The 20,353-nt window shown below is 47.7% G+C and overlaps 2 protein-coding genes across 6 annotated transcripts in view; both read left to right on the forward strand.

The window, feature by feature from the left end:
* Positions 1-8,512, forward strand: part of LOC124468439 (1-phosphatidylinositol 4,5-bisphosphate phosphodiesterase beta-4-like) — a 54,060-nt gene extending 45,548 nt beyond the window's left edge. For 4 of the 5 annotated variants that reach the window (XM_047021155.1, XM_047021153.1, XM_047021154.1 and 1 more), the window contains 14 exons: positions 564-728; positions 2,834-3,038; positions 3,601-3,689; positions 4,008-4,158; positions 4,342-4,394; positions 4,532-4,597; positions 5,350-5,465; positions 5,592-5,667; positions 5,759-5,934; positions 6,060-6,161; positions 6,278-6,335; positions 6,505-6,591; positions 6,924-6,954; positions 7,655-8,512. In XM_047021155.1, the coding sequence (XP_046877111.1) occupies positions 564-728; positions 2,834-3,038; positions 3,601-3,689; positions 4,008-4,158; positions 4,342-4,394; positions 4,532-4,597; positions 5,350-5,465; positions 5,592-5,667; positions 5,759-5,934; positions 6,060-6,161; positions 6,278-6,335; positions 6,505-6,591; positions 6,924-6,954; positions 7,655-7,731 (1,452 nt within the window). In that variant the 3' untranslated portion in view covers positions 7,732-8,512. The remainder of the gene's footprint in view (positions 1-563; positions 729-2,833; positions 3,039-3,600; positions 3,690-4,007; positions 4,159-4,341; positions 4,395-4,531; positions 4,598-5,349; positions 5,466-5,591; positions 5,668-5,758; positions 5,935-6,059; positions 6,162-6,277; positions 6,336-6,504; positions 6,592-6,923; positions 6,955-7,654) is intronic. The other variant, XM_047021157.1, reaches the window with a different exon arrangement.
* A 6,018-nt stretch (positions 8,513-14,530) lies between these two features.
* On the forward strand, positions 14,531-19,013 carry lamp5 (lysosomal associated membrane protein family member 5). Its single transcript, XM_047022007.1, has 6 exons — positions 14,531-14,679; positions 15,354-15,532; positions 15,886-16,017; positions 16,184-16,280; positions 17,259-17,447; positions 18,386-19,013. Exons 1-6 carry the CDS (start codon positions 14,622-14,624, stop codon positions 18,562-18,564), a joined length of 834 nt encoding a protein of 277 aa, XP_046877963.1. The 5' UTR covers positions 14,531-14,621; the 3' UTR covers positions 18,565-19,013.
* The last annotated feature ends 1,340 nt before the right edge of the window (positions 19,014-20,353 follow it).

The following is a 20,353-nucleotide window of genomic DNA, read 5'->3' on the forward strand; positions in this document are numbered from 1 at the left end:
TGTCCCCCTCCTCCTCCTCTCTTGTCCTCCTCCTCCTCCTCTCTTGTCCCCCTCCTCCTCCTCTCTTGTCCTCCTCCTCCTCCTCTCTTGTCCCCCTCCTCCTCCTCTCTTGTCCTCCTCCTCCTGCTCTCTTGTCCCCCTCCTCCTCCTCTCTTGTCCCCCTCCTCCTCCTCTCTTGTCCCCCTCCTCCCTTCTCTCTTGTCCTCCTCCTCCTCCTCTCTTGTCCTCCTCCTCCTCCTCTCTTGTCCCCCTCCTCCTCCTCTCTTGTCCTCCTCCTCCTCCTCTCTTGTCCTCCTCCTCCTCCTCTCTTGTCCCCCTCCTCCTGCTCTCTTGTCCCCCTCCTCCTCCTCTCTTGTCCTCCTCCTCCTCCTCTCTTGTCCCCCTCCTCCTCCTCTCTTGTCCTCCTCCTCCTCCTCTCTTGTCCCCCTCCTCCTCCTCTCTTGTCCTCCTCCTCCTCCTCTCTTGTCCTCCTCCTCCTCCTCTCTTGTCCCCCTCCTCCTGCTCTCTTGTCCCCCTCCTCCTGCTCTCTTGTCCCCCTCCTCCTCCCCCCACTCTCTGTACAGGTGTTTTCAGGCCAGTTCCTGTCAGATAAGAAGATAGGTACCTACGTAGAGGTGGACATGTACGGGTTGCCGACGGACACCATACGCAAGGAGTTCCGCACGCGCATGGTCATGAACAACGGCTTGAACCCAGCATACAACGAGGAACCCTTCGTCTTCAGAAAAGTAAGGGGGGGGGGGGGAGAGGATGGGAGGATAGGGAGGAGGAGAGGGGGAGGATGGGAGGAGAGGGAGAGGGGGAGGAGAGGTAGAAGGGGAGGAGAGGGGGAGGATGGGATGAGAGGGGGAGGGGGGAGGAGAGGGGGAACTGGGGAGGGGGGAGGATAGGGAGAGAAGGGAGGGGGACGGGGGAGAGTGAAGGAGAGGGGGAGGAGGGACAGGGAGAGAGAAACTAAGGGAGGGATGACTACAGGACTTTCCAAACGTTAGTTCTGTATGCTGTCTGCGTCCAGGCTGGAAAGTGGTTTGTAGTTGAACAAAGGAAGAGAAGGAGGAGGGAGGGAGGGAGGGATTGGGGGAGAAGTGAAGTCCCTGTGGTGATGTGTCCTTACTACAGAGAGGAGAGGGGAGGAGAGGGGAGGAGAGGGGAGGAGAGGGGAGGGGAGAGGAGAGGAGAGGAGAGGAGAGGAGAGGAGAGGAGAGGAGAGGAGAGGGGAGGGGGCTGGGGGAAGGACAGCAAGGAACACCACCACTCTCTGGGAGAGGTAGCAGAGACGTGAAGACAGAGGGAGAATATCACAGAGACAGACAGACAGTGGGAGAATATCACAGAGACAGACAGACAGTGGGAGAATATCACAGAGATAGAGAGACAGACAGACAGACAGACAGACAGACTGAGGGAGGGAGTATATCACAGAGACAGACAGACCGAGGGAGAATATCACAGAGACAGACAGACAGTGGGAGAATATCACAGAGACAGACAGACAGTGGGAGAATATCACACAGACAGACAGACAGACAGACAGAGGGAGAATATCACAGAGATAGAGAGACAGACAGACAGACAGACAGACAGACTGAGGGAGGGAGTATATCACAGAGACAGACAGACCGAGGGAGAATATCACAGAGACAGACAGAGAAAGACAAGAGAAGGCAGACAAAAAACGGCTAATAAATGGAACAAAAAACACATACAGGAACAAAGGAAGAATAGAGACAGATATTTGTGGGAAAGATTGTGTGTGTGTGTGTGTGTGTGTGAGAGAGAGAGAGAGAGGGGAGAGAGGGAGAGAGGGAGAGAGGAGAGGGAGAGAGGGAGAGAGGGAGAGAGGGAGAGCGCTGCTCTCAGCAGAATGTGGAGTATCTCAGCCATGACTGTGACTCCAGCTCCTTCAACACACACCATCAATCACAGCCTGCCGCAGTGCTCCCCAACACACACACACACACACACACACACACACACACACACACACTGCCATCAGGAGGGCCATTACATGCAGTGCTGGCAGGGCTGCCTTTTCATGCTCTCTCTCTCTCTCTCTTTCTCTCTCTCTCTCTCTCTGTCTCTCTCTCTCTCTCTCTCTCTCTCTCACAGACACACACACATATCACATATGGAGAATAGATCATTCGTACAGAGACTTTTACACATTTAGTCATGTATGCCTGTACACACATACTCCCGGCTGTCTGGGGCAGTGTACTATTACACATTCACACACATGTTCTCCTACACACACACACACACACACACAGAGAGACTACAGTTCCACTCACATCAACCTCTCCCGACAGTTCATCTGTGCTATCTCTAACCTTCCTTTCATTTATTAATCATCCCCCTTTCACGCTCTCCCCGGTCTTATCTGAAAACACAAGGCCAGGTAACACACACACACACTCACACACACTCACACACACACACTCACACACACCCAGCTCTCCCAGAACAGGGTGCCCATGCGGGCTGATGAGATGGCCTTGTGTTAGATATGCAGGCTGTTGTGCTATCATCCCTGTCCAGAGCCTCGTAGTGTTGCAGCGTCTGTAGATAGTGTCCTCTGTGGCTCATCCTCCTCATATGAAAACACACTGCTGATATCTCTGTAGCCTGCACAGCCTGAGTCATGCTCATGAGGAAGCCTCCAGTCCACACCTGTCTCTCTCTCCTCTGCCTCTTTGTCTCCATCTTTCTCTCTCTCCCCCCCCCCTCTCTCTCTCTCTCTCTCTTTCTCTCTCTCTCTCTCTCTGGCTCTTCTCCCTCATTGACTGTTCCTTTCTTGCTTCCTCACTCTCTATCTCTCCCCCCTCTCCGTCAGGTGATCCTGCCAGACCTGGCTGTGCTGCGCATCGCCGTGTACGACGACAACAACAAGCTGATAGGCCAGCGCATCCTGCCCCTGGACGGCCTGCAGGCGGGCTACAGACACATCTCCCTGAGGAACGAGGGCAACAAGCCCCTGTCGCTGCCCACAGTCTTCTGCAACATCATCCTCAAGACCTACGTCCCCGACGGCTTTGGAGGTGAGGGCTCAGGCGCGGACGATGAGTGTGTGTGAGGGAGGGAGGGAGAGAGAGAGAGAGAGGGAGGCAGGCAGAGGGAAAAAGAGGTAGGCAGAGAGAAACAGTGAGAGACCGATACTTGCACTCATTTATGAGGAGTGCTTACTAGTCTTTCTTGCTGGCTGTTCCTGTCAGTGTTGAGGTCATATCATTCTGGTTGTGACGTACGAGACCCTGTTAGTCTGCTATAAGTAGGTGTGGGTGTATGTACTGTGCGTGTGTGTCTGTGTGTAATACACGTGGGCTGCTAGTCCGTCCTCAGGGAGGAGAGACAGAAGCAAAGTTTTCCTCCAGCCCAGTGTTCCTCCCTCTCTCTGGAGTTTACATCTGGTGTAATGACATGAAGCAAATGATGATAGCAGTGATGTGCTCGTAAACACAGGGTCTGAGGCCTGCAAATGAACAAGACGTTTGACTAGTCATTAAGCACAGCCCAGGGCCTGGATGGTGAGCATGTGCAGTAGCAGCAGCCGTCAGTGTGGACGGAGCCCAGCTCAGAGGCAGCATGTGCTGTGTGTTCCAGCTATTGTGGATGCCCTGTCCGACCCAAAGAAGTTCCTGTCTATAGCAGAGAAGAGAGCTGACCAGATGAGAGCTCTGGGGATCGAAACGGTACACCTTCACCTGCTCCCCCCTCACACACACACACACACACTGTGCCTGGTAATCACAGGGTATCTATAAGCCTGTGCTCAGTAGCTAGTGGTGCCTTGGTTTCTCCATGTGTGGCTGGTAGTGATGATGAAATGTCCTGATACCTTATCGAAAAGAGAAGCTGCTTTCTGATCAGACTTACTGAGCTGCACCTGCAGATGTCTGGCTGCCCTGTCTGTCATCTGTCATCCCCCCTCTCTCATCCCCCTCTCTCATCCCCCTCTCTCATCCCCCTCTCTCATCCCCCTCTCTCATCCCCCTCTCTCATCCCCGCAGAGCGACATCGCTGACGTGCCCAACGGGAGCTCGAAGAACGACAAGAAGGGCAAGGTGAACACTGTGAAGAGCAGCGTGTCGCCTCAGACCAGCTCAGAGCTGGCCCAGACCTCCAGCTCCACCCAGAACAACACCGCAGAGGCCAAGAAGGGTACCCCTACCCCTCACACACACCACCCTCACACACACACCACCCTCAGACACACACTACCCTCACACACACACACCACCCTCACACACACACACCACCCTCACACACACAAGGCACTCCGACACACTCTCTCAACCACACCACTGTATCACACTGTAATACATGTTTGGTCTCTCCCACCAGATACATCTGCCCTCGTGCCTACTGTAAATATCGATGACTTGAAACAAATGAAGGTGAGCTCACAGAAAGGGGAAACATCCCAAGTTACCGTTTGAGCCCACACAGAAATGTGTTTTGTTGACTTGAAGGATGTGAAGTGTTTGAGCTGTGGCTCCTCTCTGACCTGTCCTGTGTCTGCTGTGTCCTGCAGACCTACCTGAAGCTGCTGAAGAAACAGCAGAAGGAGCTCAACGCCCTGAAGAAGAAGCACTCCAAGGTGGGTGAGGCTCCGCAGCTGCAGGCTGCACACTGGACGCTGGACGCTGCACACCTCGTGATCCTGTCAGAGAGAGACGCTCCCTTTCATCCTCCCCCACACACACACCGCACCCTCACTCCCCACACACACACACACACGCTAACTCCCTCCGTCCCTCCACACGCACAAACCACACACTTGACACAACGCATCACACACACTCACACCCCACACACCCAAACCACGCACACACTAGTGCATCCTGTCTCTTCCCCATACGGGGTTCGTCTGTCTTTGATCAGGCCCAGCCTGAGGTGGCCATGCAGACATTAGACTTGCTAAGATCACCCCTCGCTCCTCGACCACAGTGGTCAGGATGTGTGAGTCCTGGACACACTAATGACCAGCTCTCCTGAATCAGCCGTTATACGACCACCTGTCACAGACCGCTGTCTGGTTCATCAAAGGATACACTTTCAAAACACGGCCCGATTGTGTAACCTTCATTACAATTCCACAGGCTGTTCTTGGATGAATACTGTTGTTGCGGTTGGTGTAATCGTATTCATGTGTGCCTGATTTAGATTTGGTTCTGAAAGATTGAATTTCAAATGAGCTGTTTCTACCTATGCCCATGTCTGATCACAGTCCACTTGCGTAACATTCATTACAATTCCACAGTCTTACAGGATGAATCCTGTTTGTAATTGATTGAATGGATCTGGTATGAGCCGTTTCCACAGGTCTGAGCCTGTGTCGTGTCTCCCCAGGACCAGAACACCATGCAGAAGTCCCACTGCACCCAGGTGGACAAGATGATCGCCCAGCACGACAAGGACAAGCTGACCCAGGAGAAGCTGCTGGAGAAGGCCATCAAGAAGAGGGGGTGAGGCGTGTGTGTGTGTGTGTGTGGGGGGGGTGTGTGTGTGTGTGTGGGCGTGCGTGTGCGTGTGGAGAGCCCCCCAGGGCCTCCCACTTGCGGGCCCCTGACTCCTGCTCTCTCTCCTCGCAGGGAGAACAACTGTCAGGAGTTGAAGAAGGAGACGGAGATCAAGATCCAGACCTTAACTACGGACCACAAGGCTAAGGTACGGGGCGCTAAGCAACAGTAACTAGGAGCTTTGTACCTGTGGATGCTCACTTGAGGGATGCTAACTTCACGCAAATGTGTGTGTGCAGGTGAAGGACATCACAGCCCAGCACACTAAGGAGTGGTCAGACATGATCAACTGCCACAGCTCTGAGGAGCAGCAGATGAAGGACAGTCATGTGACCCAGCAGTGTGACCACCTGAAGAAGCTGCTGAACACCGTGCAGGAGCAGCAGACCCTGCAGCTCAAAGTCATCCACGACCGGTAACACACACACACAATAACACAGGAACACACACACACACAATAACACACCCACACACATGCAGGAACACACACACTCCTTGAATGCTTCCTTGAAAACCTTGTCGGCCTTCCTTTCCTCACAGACAGAGCAAAGAGATGCGTGCCAACCAGGCTAAGACATCAATGGAGAACAGCAAAGCCATCAGCCAGGACAAAACCATCAAAAACAAGGCAGAGAGAGAGAGGTGAGTCACACCAGTTTACCTTGAATCACTAGACGTCATTGGAGCAAGCCAGTGTAAGTGAGGACATCCAGGTGAAGGTGTCTGTCTTCATCACGCACCTCTGCCTCTCTCCTCAGGAGGGTGAGGGAGCTCAACAGCAGCAACACCAAGAAGTTCCTGGAGGAGCGGAAAAGGGTTTGTGATTAGTTCTCACCTTCCGTTCACCAGCTGGAGTTATGGTTGTAGATGTTCTGGGTGAATGACAGTGACCTCGTTTCTCTCTCTCCTCCACCTCTCTTTCCTCCCCCTCCTGCTCCTCTCACCTCCTCTCTCCTCTCTCTCTCTTTCCACTTCCTCCTCTCAGCTGGCCATGAAGCATCAGAAGGAGATGGAGCAGTTGGAGAAAGCCCAGAGGGAACAGCTGGAGAAACTGGACAAGTTCAATGAGCAGGTAAACAGTGACCTGCAGCAGATGAGCTTCCCCTCGCCAGCCGTAACCCAGAACATACCCCACTCACCTGAGGCCAGCGAGTCTGAGATTCTTACAACAGTGTAATCACATGTTCACTTAGCTGACGCTTTTGTCCAGTCAAAACTCCTGAAATGCAGCTGAGCTTGGACCCTGCTTCTGGGGGGCTCCAGTGTTGCGTTTTCATGTTGCCATCTGGTCATGAACTCATCGCCTGTACATGTATGTTACTGTACATGTATGTTACTGTACATGAATGTTACATGTGTGCCCTCATTCATTTGTTTTTAATTTCATTTGCTTTCCTTGCACAGCTTTTGAAATCACACCATGCAAACAAACAAGGTAGGAAATACCATCCCTCCACTTTTTCTTTCCTCCCTTCATCTCTACATCTATCATCCCTTCATACTTTTTGTTCCCAGTCTTCAAACTCAGGTGTCTTCCCTTTCCATTCCCCCCCAAAAAGCGTTGAATGTGAATGTGTGTGGATGTCCAGTGTATACAGTTTACATTTAGTCATTTAGCAGACACTCTTATCCAGAGCGACTTTAAGTTTCTAACTGTACCTGTGGTCTGAGTCGTTGATCTGATGTGCAGCAATAGATGGATCGTTGTTGTAAAAAAGCAAGAGAAATCTTTTGGTATTTCCACCATGTCATGAAAGGTGCCTGCATGTTTTGAATGCAGCACCCAGGGTGTCGTAGCCCCGCCTCCCTGCCATGAGTCAGGGATCTGAGTCAGATGGTTGCCTAGCAGCCAGACCCACTCACACATGCATGACTCAGCATGCTGCAACACTGTAGCTAAGAGCTTCATTTAGTTTGCTCTCAGAAGAGTGACTTAGGACAACAGGACTGGACATCGAGACTAAAGTCTGTTTTGAACTGGGTAGACAGTAGATGAAGAGATATTTCAGTACAGATGGGTTTGGGTGAAGTATGGAAGCCTACTTCAACAAAGACTATAATCTATGGGAGTTTTTTTGCGGAATGCGTTTTTTTGGTGTGTGTGTGTGTGCTTATGCTGTTGTTTCCTCTGGCAGGCCAAGGACATGCAGCAGATGGTGAAGCTGGAGGAGGAGATGGACCGCAGACCAGCCACAGTGGTGTGAGCGACTGAGGGACACACACTCTCACACACACACTCTCACACACACACACACACACACGCATGTACACTCCAACCCCAGAGAGGTGTGACACCCATTCTCGCCAGAGACAGACACAAGTCATACACACACGCACAAACACACACACACACACAGATAAGTGCCCGCCCCTCATCTTAAGACTCAGCAGTGGCAGGCTGTGTTCTCCTCCTGGTACTGGACCTCCGGCCTTCTGACCATCCTGATCCTCCGGCCTTCTGACCATCCTGATCCTCCGGCCTTCTGACCATCCTGATCCTCCGGCCTTCCACCAACACCTGCCACCGCCGGCACAGTCCTTTCTGGCCTCTAAAAAAGCTATGGCAGTTGAAACCAGAACAGACTGCACCTCACACACACACACTCTCTGTCCTCAGTCCGGTGGTTGTCATGGCGGCATGACGTAACAGATCTGTCCTGGTGCCAACGGTACGTTTACCGGTACCAACCAAACCCAACTTGGAAGGAGGGGGACAAATATTTATTAGTTTTAACTTTATGTCGGCACAATATGTGAATGATACTGTACGCTACACCAGAGTTGTGTCCAGAGCACTTTAAATGTGGTAGTCCATCCTAAATGATCAGGGGCACTACAGTATGTAGCAGTTCACTAGGTTCTCTATGTTTTGATAAGAATGTAAAAACTAAACATGTAAGCAGTCTACAAAGGAGAGACACCTTCCCCCACACCTCATACCCCCACACCTCGTACCCCCACACCTCGTACCCCCACACCTCGTACCCCCACACCTCGTACCCCCACACCTCGTACCCCCACACCTCGTTCCCCCACACCTTATACCCCCACACCTCGTACCCCCACACCTTATACCCCCACACCTCGTACCCCCACACCTCGTACCCCCACACCTTATACCCCCACACCTCGTACCCCCACACCTTATACCCCCACACCTCGTTCCCCTACACCCCCACACCTCTTACCCCCACACCTCGTACCCCCACACTTCATACCCCCACACCTCGTACCCCCACACCTCGTACCCCCACACTTCATACCCCCACACCTCGTACCCCTACACCTCGTACCCCCACACCTCTTTTTATTTTTAGAAGAAAAAACGATCGTATTCTATTCCATCGTTTTCAACAAACAAATCAAGACCCACACCTCGAGGTGGACAGTTCAATGCACTGAGAAGAGAGCCTGGACAGAGAAACCAGCCAGCCTGGACAGAGAAACCAGCCAGCCTGGACAGACTGTCCTGGTGTGACTGTCTGCTCTCACACCTCTCAGAAGACTGCAGCAGAGACAGGTGTGTACTTGGGACCCAAAACAAGGTCCCTACTCGCTCTGTATCACCCTGTCACAGCTCCCACAGAGACATGCACCTGTGCAGAACACCACTGCAGGAGAGGAGGGCTGTGGATTGGACTGTTACACATCTCCACCGGAGGCCAGGACCCCACCGCAGGGTCCTAAAGCCCCCCATCTCCACAGGGCCCACCCCTCGGCCTCTCTGTCTCAGGGTGGCTGAGTGGGTTCCCTGCAGAGGGCTGTAGAGCTTAGCGACAGTATTAATAGGCTTATTACAAGCTTTATTACATGGCCATCAAACGCTTACTTGATGTCCCTAGTGGCTAGAGAGGCGTCTGCCATGTCGTTGTAGCAGCTTAGACAATGTGGGCTGAACCAAACGGCTTATCGTCATGGCCAGAACATCCATTCAGTATTGTCGGGGGGAGGGTCCGCTGTTGGACAGCTCTTCCTGGACGGGGGTGGATGACTAGGTACAGTAAGGGCTGGGACAGTGTGGATGGGGTGTTTAGTCCAGAGAATGTAGCTGGGGTCTCTCTGTAACCATGGAGACAGTTGAGTGTATATAAGGTGGATGAGTTGTGATGTTTTGAACCAATGTCGGGTTACTACTCCCCTGAGCAGGGACATCTGATTTCACAGTATCTATGGTGTGGGACAGTTCAAAACAAGCATCACACGTGATGGGAGTGTTGTCTTAGAGGTCTTGACAGGAAGAGGTGCATTATGGAATCGTTTGTTCAGAAATGACTCATGGGTACTGTAGTTTTTTGTGCACATACAGTAGACAGCTGTGTTGTCAGGCATTCATGTGCATGGCACTACACTCAGAAACTGACCAAACCAATCGCTTTACACAGATAGGCAAAAGAAAAACAAACCAATAGTTATTTTAGAGTTTTATTCTGCTGTTTTATTCTGCTGTAATTCCTTTAATAAAAAAAAAGGTAGATGAGATAATATGTATATACTGGGATGTATGTAGGTAATGATTTTTGACCAAATGTGTTCAACGGTTATCCTGACAATGAAGGGATGGGTAATTGTAAGGTTTAGTTGGTTTCTTGGAAAGACAATTATCAACCACGGCGTTCTCTTCTCTGTTTCTGCCCATCCTCTCGCGCCTCACACCACTAATGCTCTCTCCACATATCTAGTGCAGAAATACGAGTAAAGTGCTTTTACATTTTATTCCATCGCTTTCGAAATGTGCCACTCAATGTCTGCTAGGACGTTTAAATTATTTTACAATGATATATGCCAAAATAAGGGGTTATTTATATAACGATATATAAATACATATACATATAATATATATTATATATTAAATATAATGTGTAGTTTAAGACTAATGTTTGTTAGAGGCTTTTTTGCACTAGTTGAATGTTTCTGTTGTGCGATTTACGTAACCTTTCGCTCTGTAGTTTGTCGAGAAAAGCAGATTATTTTTGCTAAACTATGTCGCTTTTGATTTCCTCAATTTCTAAATCCTCTTTTTGTTTTCTATTTTAACTGTAGCTTGTCGACGGACCATTCTGTGCGTGTTTTTGTATTTATATTGTATTGTTGAACTTCTAGCAATGAAAATACTGTTGTTATCCTGCTTCTTTAATACTGTTTTATAGTATGTGTACCAATAAACTATCCAGGTGTAAAATGGAACTTGACGTTGTGGGGGGTTTTTTGTATTCCTGTGTGGTATAGGCCTACTGTAGGGTAGCCTACCACGAGTGTCAGTTATTTAACCTGCTGCCAAGATGTGCAACGCGTCAAACTTTTTAAACTTTTTGCAACACGCACAACCTCGGGGGTTTTACATTTATGACATTGTAATGGAATAAATCAGACGTTTTAAAGCACGTATTTTAAATTCTAACTTCATTATATATAATTCAAAATATTTTATATAGGAGAATACACGGGTATGTGTTAATCCGAAGGATAGGATCTAGGACCCATTCATTTTATTTTGGTGGTTAAAGTCGTTGAACTGTGTGTGAATGGGTTGTGTTGGGGTGCTACAGTAGTTTTGTCTGTTACTGAAGCCTGTCGAACACAGGCCGTGTTTTTGTGATTTGTTTTTGTTTTTCAGAACGAGGGATAGCCAACTGCGTAGTGAGCGAGAGGGTTAACGCACCCACGCGCCTCTCCTATGCAATCGGGGCTCAGGCTAGTCGGGTTGCTAGTGTTCAAACCCGCTTCATAATCACATTCAACAAGCGCTTAATGAATTCTCGTCCCCTTACCCACTCATAAACACGGGCGGTTCACTCTCTGAAGCCCCTTATTATAATTAAGCTAATGTTTCCATTAGAAAACAGAACAAAGTATGATAATGATGTTTGCGTTGTCTTGACAACTCGGTGCACCATGGCTTTCCATGACTATAAAACCGTGTTGAGGGGTTGTTTTTTGGCGGTGAACATCGAGTTGGGAGAGAGGTTACCCATAACCTGCTCCACAGCAAAGAATGTTTCGTCTACATCTGTAAATGAGACAATCTTCTTTAATACCACCATGTTTAACGTCACAGAAAAGTCCAATGGACAAACGGGCACCAAAATTCTTTTGGAGGCCATGTCGAAGGATAAGGTCCACTTGGTGAAATTTATTCTTGATGCGCTGGATGGGAAAATTATCGATTCCAAAACCGAGGGTGCGCAGACCCCTTTGATATCCTCCGTTCTTTTACCGGACTCAGAAACACGCTGCAAGTTCATGGAGCTTCTGATCCAAAAGGGCGCCAGCGTCAACTGCCAGGACGAGAGCGGGCGCACGGCGTTAAGTTACGCAAGTGAAAAGGGATACTTAGACGCGGTGAAAATACTGGTCAGACATAATGCTGACCCAGAGATGATTGACCTGTGGGGGAATACCGCTCTGATGTACGCGGTAGTGGCTGGTCACTCTCCCGTCCTCGAATTCTTAGTGAGAGCTTTTAAGAGGCTGGGTCTTCAGATAGACCGACAGAACAAAGTTGGAAATTCGGCTGTGGAGGTGGCAAAGTATCTTGGCCACACCGACTGTATTTTTGCGCTCACAAGCAACCCCAAAAAAGTGCGAGAATTTGAAGAGAGTAAGCAGACAGATTTTTCAGACTGTGGTGTAAATGATGAGAGTGTGGAAGGAAAGTTGAATCCCTTAGTTAAGCGACATGAAATCCTGCAAACGGGTCCAACGAGTGACTGCTCTGCGGCAGTGGACGCAACCTGGCATTCGAGAACTACGGGTCGAGGAAGGAATTCTTTAATTTTAAAGAGTCGGCTACAATCTATGGACTCTATTGAAGAGTACGACAGAGAGAATGAAAGGTCTCCGTCCTCTCCACAAGACTTGATTTTCTCAGGTGTTCTTACCCCCAGACCTCCTCATCGGACATGTAAAGACCAGACCTGTACCTTCTCTAAGCTGGGGGAGAAGAAGAGTAGTGACGGCTACCTGCCCCACCTGACCAGGGGGAATGAGCATCAGATGTCAGTTCTCTACTCGCCCCGGCCAGCCAAAAACCCTCCCAGAGGTGCTTCAGCCACCCCTACATCCAGTACTCTAGGCATCTTGTTGACACCCATCACGGGCAAAAATGTTAGAAAGGGTGGACCTGATCAAGTAAAACTGAAGCCATTAGACCCCAGTGTAAGAATATTTGACGAAAGTTACTACCAAAAAAGATGCAGTTTGCCGTCCAGTATCCTCAGTCCCACGCCACCTGACCGTTCCTCAAAGCCGTTATGCAAAAGCAAAACTTTAGTATGGAGACACGGACCAACAGTCGTTAACACGGACAGTTCTGAGACAACAGCGCCAGTTGCGACCTCGACTACTTTCTCGGTTCTAGGTAACAGACTACTGAGGCGGTTCACTTTCCCAGAGTTTAAAAAGGTTGGCAAAGAATCTCAACAGCAGGGCGCGTGTGATTCACAAGGGGGAGATCCCTCCTTGGTTTCATCGCGAGGAATTCCACGCTCGGAGATGTTCCCGCTGAGCACGAGGCACCCCCAGGTTGGCAGCAAGCCGAGCATCGACAGCATCAGCGCTGTGAAGTGCGAGTTCGACTTTCATTTTAGAACATCCCCTCCTGAATGAATATTTCCCTTTGTGCGTCATGCGTAATTGCCAAACTTGGAAACGTCGGACATCTTTTGATTCCAGTACCTTACTAACAGAACGGAAGAACTGCAGTATATAACACTGTGTTTAGATACAACACAACTCTTGAGAAATGTAGGAACGGATTTGCTGTCTCTATTTTAACTATAGATAAGAAAGGGCGGGGCCAACGGTTTGGCGTTTGCCCCAGACACGTGTAAGGCGCCAAGGAGGAACTGTTTCACATTGTACAGGTCATAATGTATAGGCTATTGACCCGAACTTAGACACTACAAATCAGCTTTAACCCGAAGTTCACCCCCAGGCTTATACACCAAGGGTTATAAAAAAAAATGAAATAGGCCTATCTGCTTTATTTTGTAACTGCCTTTTATCTGTTTTGCTTGTGTGTTCTGACTGTAGTCAATCCCGTACAAATAAACAATTTGTTTTTAATCCATTAACTTGTTTTGTGTAAAGAAAGAGAAAGCAGCATGTATCTCACAAGTTGAATACCTTGAATGATCCGGGTTCCATGTACTGTATGGCGCCAGCGTGATGGACTAAACATACATGAGCGCTGCGGAACAACTTAACTAAGGGTTGACATCATTTCACTAGCCAGGTCAGCCATCCTTTTCTATCGTGAATGTCCGCTATCCGTCAGCTGACATCCCTCACAATTTACTGCAAAGATTAAAATAGTACAGCAACCGTTTTAACACGCACTGCTTCAATGACGGAAAGAGTGTAGGCACGAGACAACGGCACAGCACAGCAGAGCCTTCAGTAGGTGAGAGTCTCAGAAAGTGCCGGGTTTAGCACGGTCATCATGAGCTCTCACACACTGCGCAGTGTCCTCACGCATGGGTTCACACACTCTGCACGGTGTGTGAGTGAGCGCGTCGCCAGACTGCAAGCCACGCACACAATAGAAGCAGCTGCAACCTCGCCTAGAAGCAGTGGGGGAGGGGAGAAACGATTCCCCCCCATACACATCACCTCTACTTAGCTGCAATCACGGAGTAGGAAACAACAGCATTGCGGGAACAACTGAATGCGGCCAACTGCTTTTGGTGAACGAACTTCTTAAAGGAAACTTCTCTCATTTATCAAATGCGCGCCAGGGTCAACGCTGCGTATTGTTAACGCTTACCGGCATTATGAGAATGTGCAGTAAAAACACTGTTTCGCCGTCGTCGACACTAACCTAAAGCCTCCCTAACTGTCGGTATTTCGGGGATTCCTGAAAACGCAGGAATCTACAGCTACTGCGGTGAACCCCGGATGCTATCACACACCTGGAGATTTGCTGCATTCGCGATGATCTGAGAGCGTGACTCCCGGGCGCTGAGCAGCGGCATCCCTCTCGCCCCCTCTTTCGCTCTCTCTCTTTCTCTTTCACTCTCTCTTTCCATCCCTCCCCCCTCTTTCTTTCTCTCTCTCCGTAGGTCCACTACAGGCTACAAGTCAGTTAGCCGTTTAGCCAGAACCATGGAGAGGCTTGGTTTCAGGACCCTGGTCAGCGGCAGAGTTTTGCTGTGTGTGCTTGGTAAGCGCTTTGCGAGTGTGTACTGTAAGTGCGTGTGATGGGGTGTTGCTCGTGTTAACTGACAGAATTTCGGTCGTGACTCCTCACTGCAGTCCGTGTGATGTTAGGCTTAATGTGTATATGGGTATGTGTGTGTGTGCTCGCGCGCACGCGCGTGTTGTTTGTGTGTGTGTATGTATTTATGCGTGTCAATGTGTATCGACAGATTCCCCGTTACATACTCTCTCGAACGTCGAGAAGCACTTTGAGTGGGTAAAAAAGTATAATGATAATGCAAGTCATTGATTGTTAGTATTCATAGCACATACGGTAGGCTATTACATCACGACCATCTTTTAGACTCGATTGTGGTCTGTCTTCTTCGTATGCCAAATCACTTGCAGCCCCGGAGATTGCGTCCAAGGAATGTGATTGTCATTAATCTGCCCCTCGTGACTTTTGAGAGAATAACTTTGTGACGACTAACCTTTCAGCACTCTGTCAGCTCTTTTGCTGATTCTGCATTTTGCTCTTGTGGCAAGCAATGAGCAATATACTTGTCTAAAGCGTGTATCTAAAATAGATCCCATTCCATTTTATTCTAGATGCTCTATATTTTATTTTCCATCCTGGTATCTATTCTATTCAATTTAAGACTGTTCTATTTCATGCTGACCCAGCCTCACTGTTGGCAGGTATCCTGGCCCGGTCCAAGGTTCTTGCGGAGCAGGAGGGAGAGAACCTCTCTGGTCTCTCCACAAACCCGGACAAAGGAATCTATGCAGTTCGGGAAAACGGGACGACCTGTCTCATGGTGGAATTTGCCGTTCGGTTTGTGGTCCCATATGATGTGCTGGCGCTAAACGGGATTGACGTAAGGGTCATTTGGTTCTTCTTAGAGCTTAACGCAAATCATGGATGTTTCAAAATGTCTCAACCATACAGAGGGAGATATTATAGGAGCACAGATGTTTGTTGATTCAGCAAACTTCACGGTAACATTACCTGTTTTTCTTCGCATATGCCTATGTAGCCTAGGTCAAAGGTCGCTTTGATGTTAGGCCTTTTATATTTTATTTCATTTTGAGGCATTGGCTGGCCTTCTGTATAGCCCGTTCAAAGCATTCATAGGCCGTTGAGCAACTTGTTCAGATTATCCGAGAAATTATCCTTTAATCATCAGAATTACACCATAAGTAGCCTATATTCTTTTCTTCTTTTTTTTAGTTGATCACGGAACAGTCATATCTAGCACTGCCTCGTGGCGCGGAGATCGAGGGAAAGTGCGGGAGCACGGAGGCGGAGATTCATATCTCGTGGAAGAATAACGCCTACACACTCCGTATCTACTTCACAAAGGTGGGCGAGATAGGGAAACGCTCTGGAATCCCAAATCACGTCCTCTCCCGAGGGAGTCTTGAATTGTTCAAATGTTTTAACATAAAAAGATAATGCAAAGAGAAAGTATTTTGAAAATATGGAAATCCTTCGTATGAAGTATGACGTTTTGCTGACTATGTTTTAGGAATTCCGTGACCAGGAAAATGAAGTGTGGAAGTTTAGCAAGGTCCAGTTCGTTTATGACACGTCGGAGACATCCAATTTCATCAACGCATACAACCGTGAGTATAACTCACTCAGCAGTTCTCATTCAAAAGTCATTTCACAGATGCAGTACACACAGTTACAAATTGTATCCAGACTTTTAAAACGCATTTAGATTTTTATTTTTGTAAATGTGTAGGCTATAGCTTACTGTTATAGACTTCACATGCATTATTATCGTCTTATCATTAATAAAGGTATTCTTATTATTTTGTAGTCTTATTTTTTACGTTATTTCTATTATTTTGTATATTATGGATGTGGTTATTATCCATCGGTCTCAAAGTAACTTCACTGCATAAAACCGCATTTTCCTTTGTCTAAATGCGTTCTATCGATCCATTGTTTTTTATATTACACTGAAAGCAATAAATCATGTTTATTTGCTATTGAGCTATAGGCCTACTTTTAATAATTCTGCAACATGTTATATTTAATTTACCTCTATACTAAATGAATGTCTACAATTTTCATGCTTTATTGGCCACCTGGACTCTGAATGGCTTTTGCTATTTTTGTCTTCAGAAAACAAATTTAGAAAGAGGTTGATGCTTGTCTAGTTCTGTGTTTCTAACATAGTATACAAGAGCATATATTGACAACTTGTATTTACTTTTAGACATATCTACGGCATTTCTGCTTTATTTTGATAGTGACAGGACATGTAGGGAAGAGAGGTGAGAACATGCAGGGACTACATTTACATTTAGTCATTTAGCAGACGCTCTTATCCAGAGCGACTTACAGTCGGTACAGGGACATTACCCGGAGGCAAGTAGGTTGAGGTACCTTGCCCAACGACACAACGTCATTCTGCACAGCCGGGAATCGAACCAACAACCTTCTGATTAATAGCCCGATTCCCTAACCGCTCAGCCATCTGACCCCTCATGAAAAACAGAAAGCAAAAGCGAGACACAAAAGATATGAGGATACCCACCTATTTCTACCGTCACCTTCTCAGAAGTGTACCTCTTGTCCTCCCCTCCCCACAGCTGGGAAACACACTGCCAACTCCCACCACCTGTCTGCGCTAGTGACCCCTGCTGGCCGCTCGTATGTCTGCCAGGCCCAGCAGACCCTCACCCTCATCTCCACCGACCACCAGAAGGGAGTGACGGTTGCCATGAGCGACATCCAGATCCAGCCCTTCGACATCAACTCTGACTTCATCTTTAGTGAACGTGAGTCACATTAGCGTTGCGTACTTAATTCATGTTCAATGACCATTATGCATGCGCTGTGTAACCTGCCCCTCATAAACTCAAAATCTTAACTCAATACTATCTTTATAGATGGTCGTCTTCTGGTCAATAGGTAAAAGAGTGACATGTCTACCTTGCACTGTCTAAAGGAGGGATGATGGTAATTGTGAGGAAGGGGATATGAGAATGATGATGCGATGATGATAGCAGTCGGGAAGACCCGATGATGTAAAGGTGATGTAATGATGATGATGATGGTGACAATAATGATGAAGATAAGCCTTACATGACAGTCCTGTTGGAGCTGTTATATCACTGTGGAGTTGCTGGTAAAAAAAATCCCTAGATGGATAGTCTCTCTCTCTCTCTCTCTCTCCCTCCCTCATCCTGGGGGAGGGGGTGGAATACTGCTGCAGTATGAGGAACAAACCAGAGCTGCAGAGAGAGAGGGGGAGAAAGAGACAAAAAGAGAGAGAGGTCATTAGGACTTTATGAGGTAGTTATATCCTTGTCCTCCATGCAGGTCTGATGGCTGTGCTTCTGTACTAACGTCCTCTAAAGCATGGCACCCTATGGAGCCTGGCGGTTTCCGCTGTAAACTAGCCTCCATTTACACCCCTCCATTTCACGTGAAGCTGGTTTCTGGGCTATTAGGACCCTTAACATGTCTCTGAGGTGTTGTGCTCCTATTCATGACCTTTGACATCATGTCAAAGCTTTCATTCTTGTACTAACTCACTCTCAGGGTGTGTGTGTGTGTATGTTTGTGTGTGAATTTGAAGGTATCAGGTTTGAGCTCATTTCACCTGATAAGGGTATCAGTAACAGTTGATTGAATACTAGAGTGTTGGAACGCAATGACAGCACACACGCACGAACACAGCTCTAATTTTCTATGGTGTCTGTTTCTTTTACAGCTTTTAAATGCATCACTGACCAGAGAGAACGACTGGAGGAAACCCTTCCGCTGGTCCTCGGCTTCATCCTTTGCCTCATCATTGGCATCACGTTGACCGTCTACCACTTCCACCTCAAACTCACAGCCCAACAACAGCCACAGCTGCCCAGAGACCGCTCCATGTACAAGAACATGTAAGCAGCCCGCGCCAGCCTTTTCCAAAGTAAACACGAAAATGACTGAGCTACTTTCCCACGACATCAAAGCACATCTGGGGCAAAAACGTAAGGACGATGTGGGTCGAATTCTAGATTAAGAAGTGACGTAAACGTTCTCGAAAAGTCAGATGATTGATTTGCCTAAATACGTCGATGTTTTATTTTCTTTTGTCAGACATCTTTGAATTGCCGAGCAAGCCTGCGCTTTCATTCTCCTCCATAACGTGTCCAGTTTTCTCTGACCTCACTGCTAAATAATCTCGGTCCATTAGTCCATAGTAATATATTTGTGTGAAGTTTTCTTTGTTAATGTTTTTTGATTATTTGTTATGAATGCAATCCTAGTGGTAAAAGTGGACCGTGTTGTGGTGTGCAGGTGTTTTGTACGACCTTCACGAAATCACGAAAAAGAAAAATGTTTTTGCTTTGGGTGGGCGGATCCTTTTGCAGATCCCAGTTTATGGAACATATCAGAAAATAACAAATAATGTACATAATTAATGAGCTAAGAAATCCTGTGAAGACTTGCAAATGAAATATTATAAAAGTATCTGAGCCTATCAGAACGTCTGAAGAAAGTGTATCGTTGTGAAAGAAAAACAATATTTAAAAGAATAGATGTATGATATTTTCCGAACGACTATGCATAATTCTATGCTGATGCAAACTTTGATGTGCAGTATTCCGTTCACTAAAATAAATTTAATGGGAGTCATAAAACTGCGCATAGAGTATTTTTTTTTTTTTTACTGTCGACTGCCTCTGTCTGGTATCATTGGACCCACTTGTTGATTCAGAAAGATCGTTACCACCTCTTGTCCAATTATTTTTACTGAATGACAGTTTATCAAATAAAATAAATGGATTATCCTGTTAGATGCAACGAGCGGCACCAAGGTGCAACTGCGGCCAGTGTGATCGATGCTCTTGTCGGGAAAGACGGGCCGAGTCCAGTTGCAGATCGAGTATTGATCTAGTCGTTTGACTCCGGGCTGAAATAGGAAACGCGATACGAACAAGTCTAATCTAAAATAAATGGAGCATCCTTGACACACGCACACCTTTTAGATTTAACACTTCAGACATCATGAATCATCATCGCCCCTGACAAGTCGTCATACTTAAAGCCGTAGACTTGTCTTTTGCATTCCTGTCTAACGCACCCACCCCACAACCCCCATTCAGCAAGTTTCCCGTGCGCATAAGGCAGGGGCGCCGTATAGGGGGGAAAGGTTATGACGATTCTACGGGCCCCTGACTGACAGGGGCCCCCAAATATGGAAAAACGAATAGAAATGATCATTCTTTTTTTCATGGGGCCCAAAATTCCTGGTGGCGCCCCTGTGCATAGGCATCACGCGAGAGGTGTGTGATCGTATGTCACTCCATGTAGAAAGACAATGAAACACACAAGCAGATCATCAGGCTTTCCTAGCAGAGAACATTGGCCACAACAGTTTTTCTTGTAACTGCTTTTTTACTGCCCTGTGGTTAAAGTGTCTTCCTCTGAGAGAAACACTTCTCCATTCCCATTGTGCAGGGTCAAACCAAATCAATATTCCATTATGGTGCCTCAAAGGGAAAAAGCTTATGTGGAAAGAAAAGAAATAACGTCATAAATGCTGGGAACCTTAAATAAGGGCCTGTTGGGAAAGAGCTACACCTGGGCTGTTTGTACAGTATTTGAAAACTCTTTTGTTCACAGGATCTCAATGTAGCACTGAGGAGGCATGATGATAAGATAGTGGGAAGAATCCATGCAACACATT

This window comes from Hypomesus transpacificus, chromosome 6 (genome assembly GCF_021917145.1).
Source record: "Hypomesus transpacificus isolate Combined female chromosome 6, fHypTra1, whole genome shotgun sequence".
NCBI lineage: Eukaryota > Metazoa > Chordata > Actinopteri > Osmeriformes > Osmeridae > Hypomesus > Hypomesus transpacificus.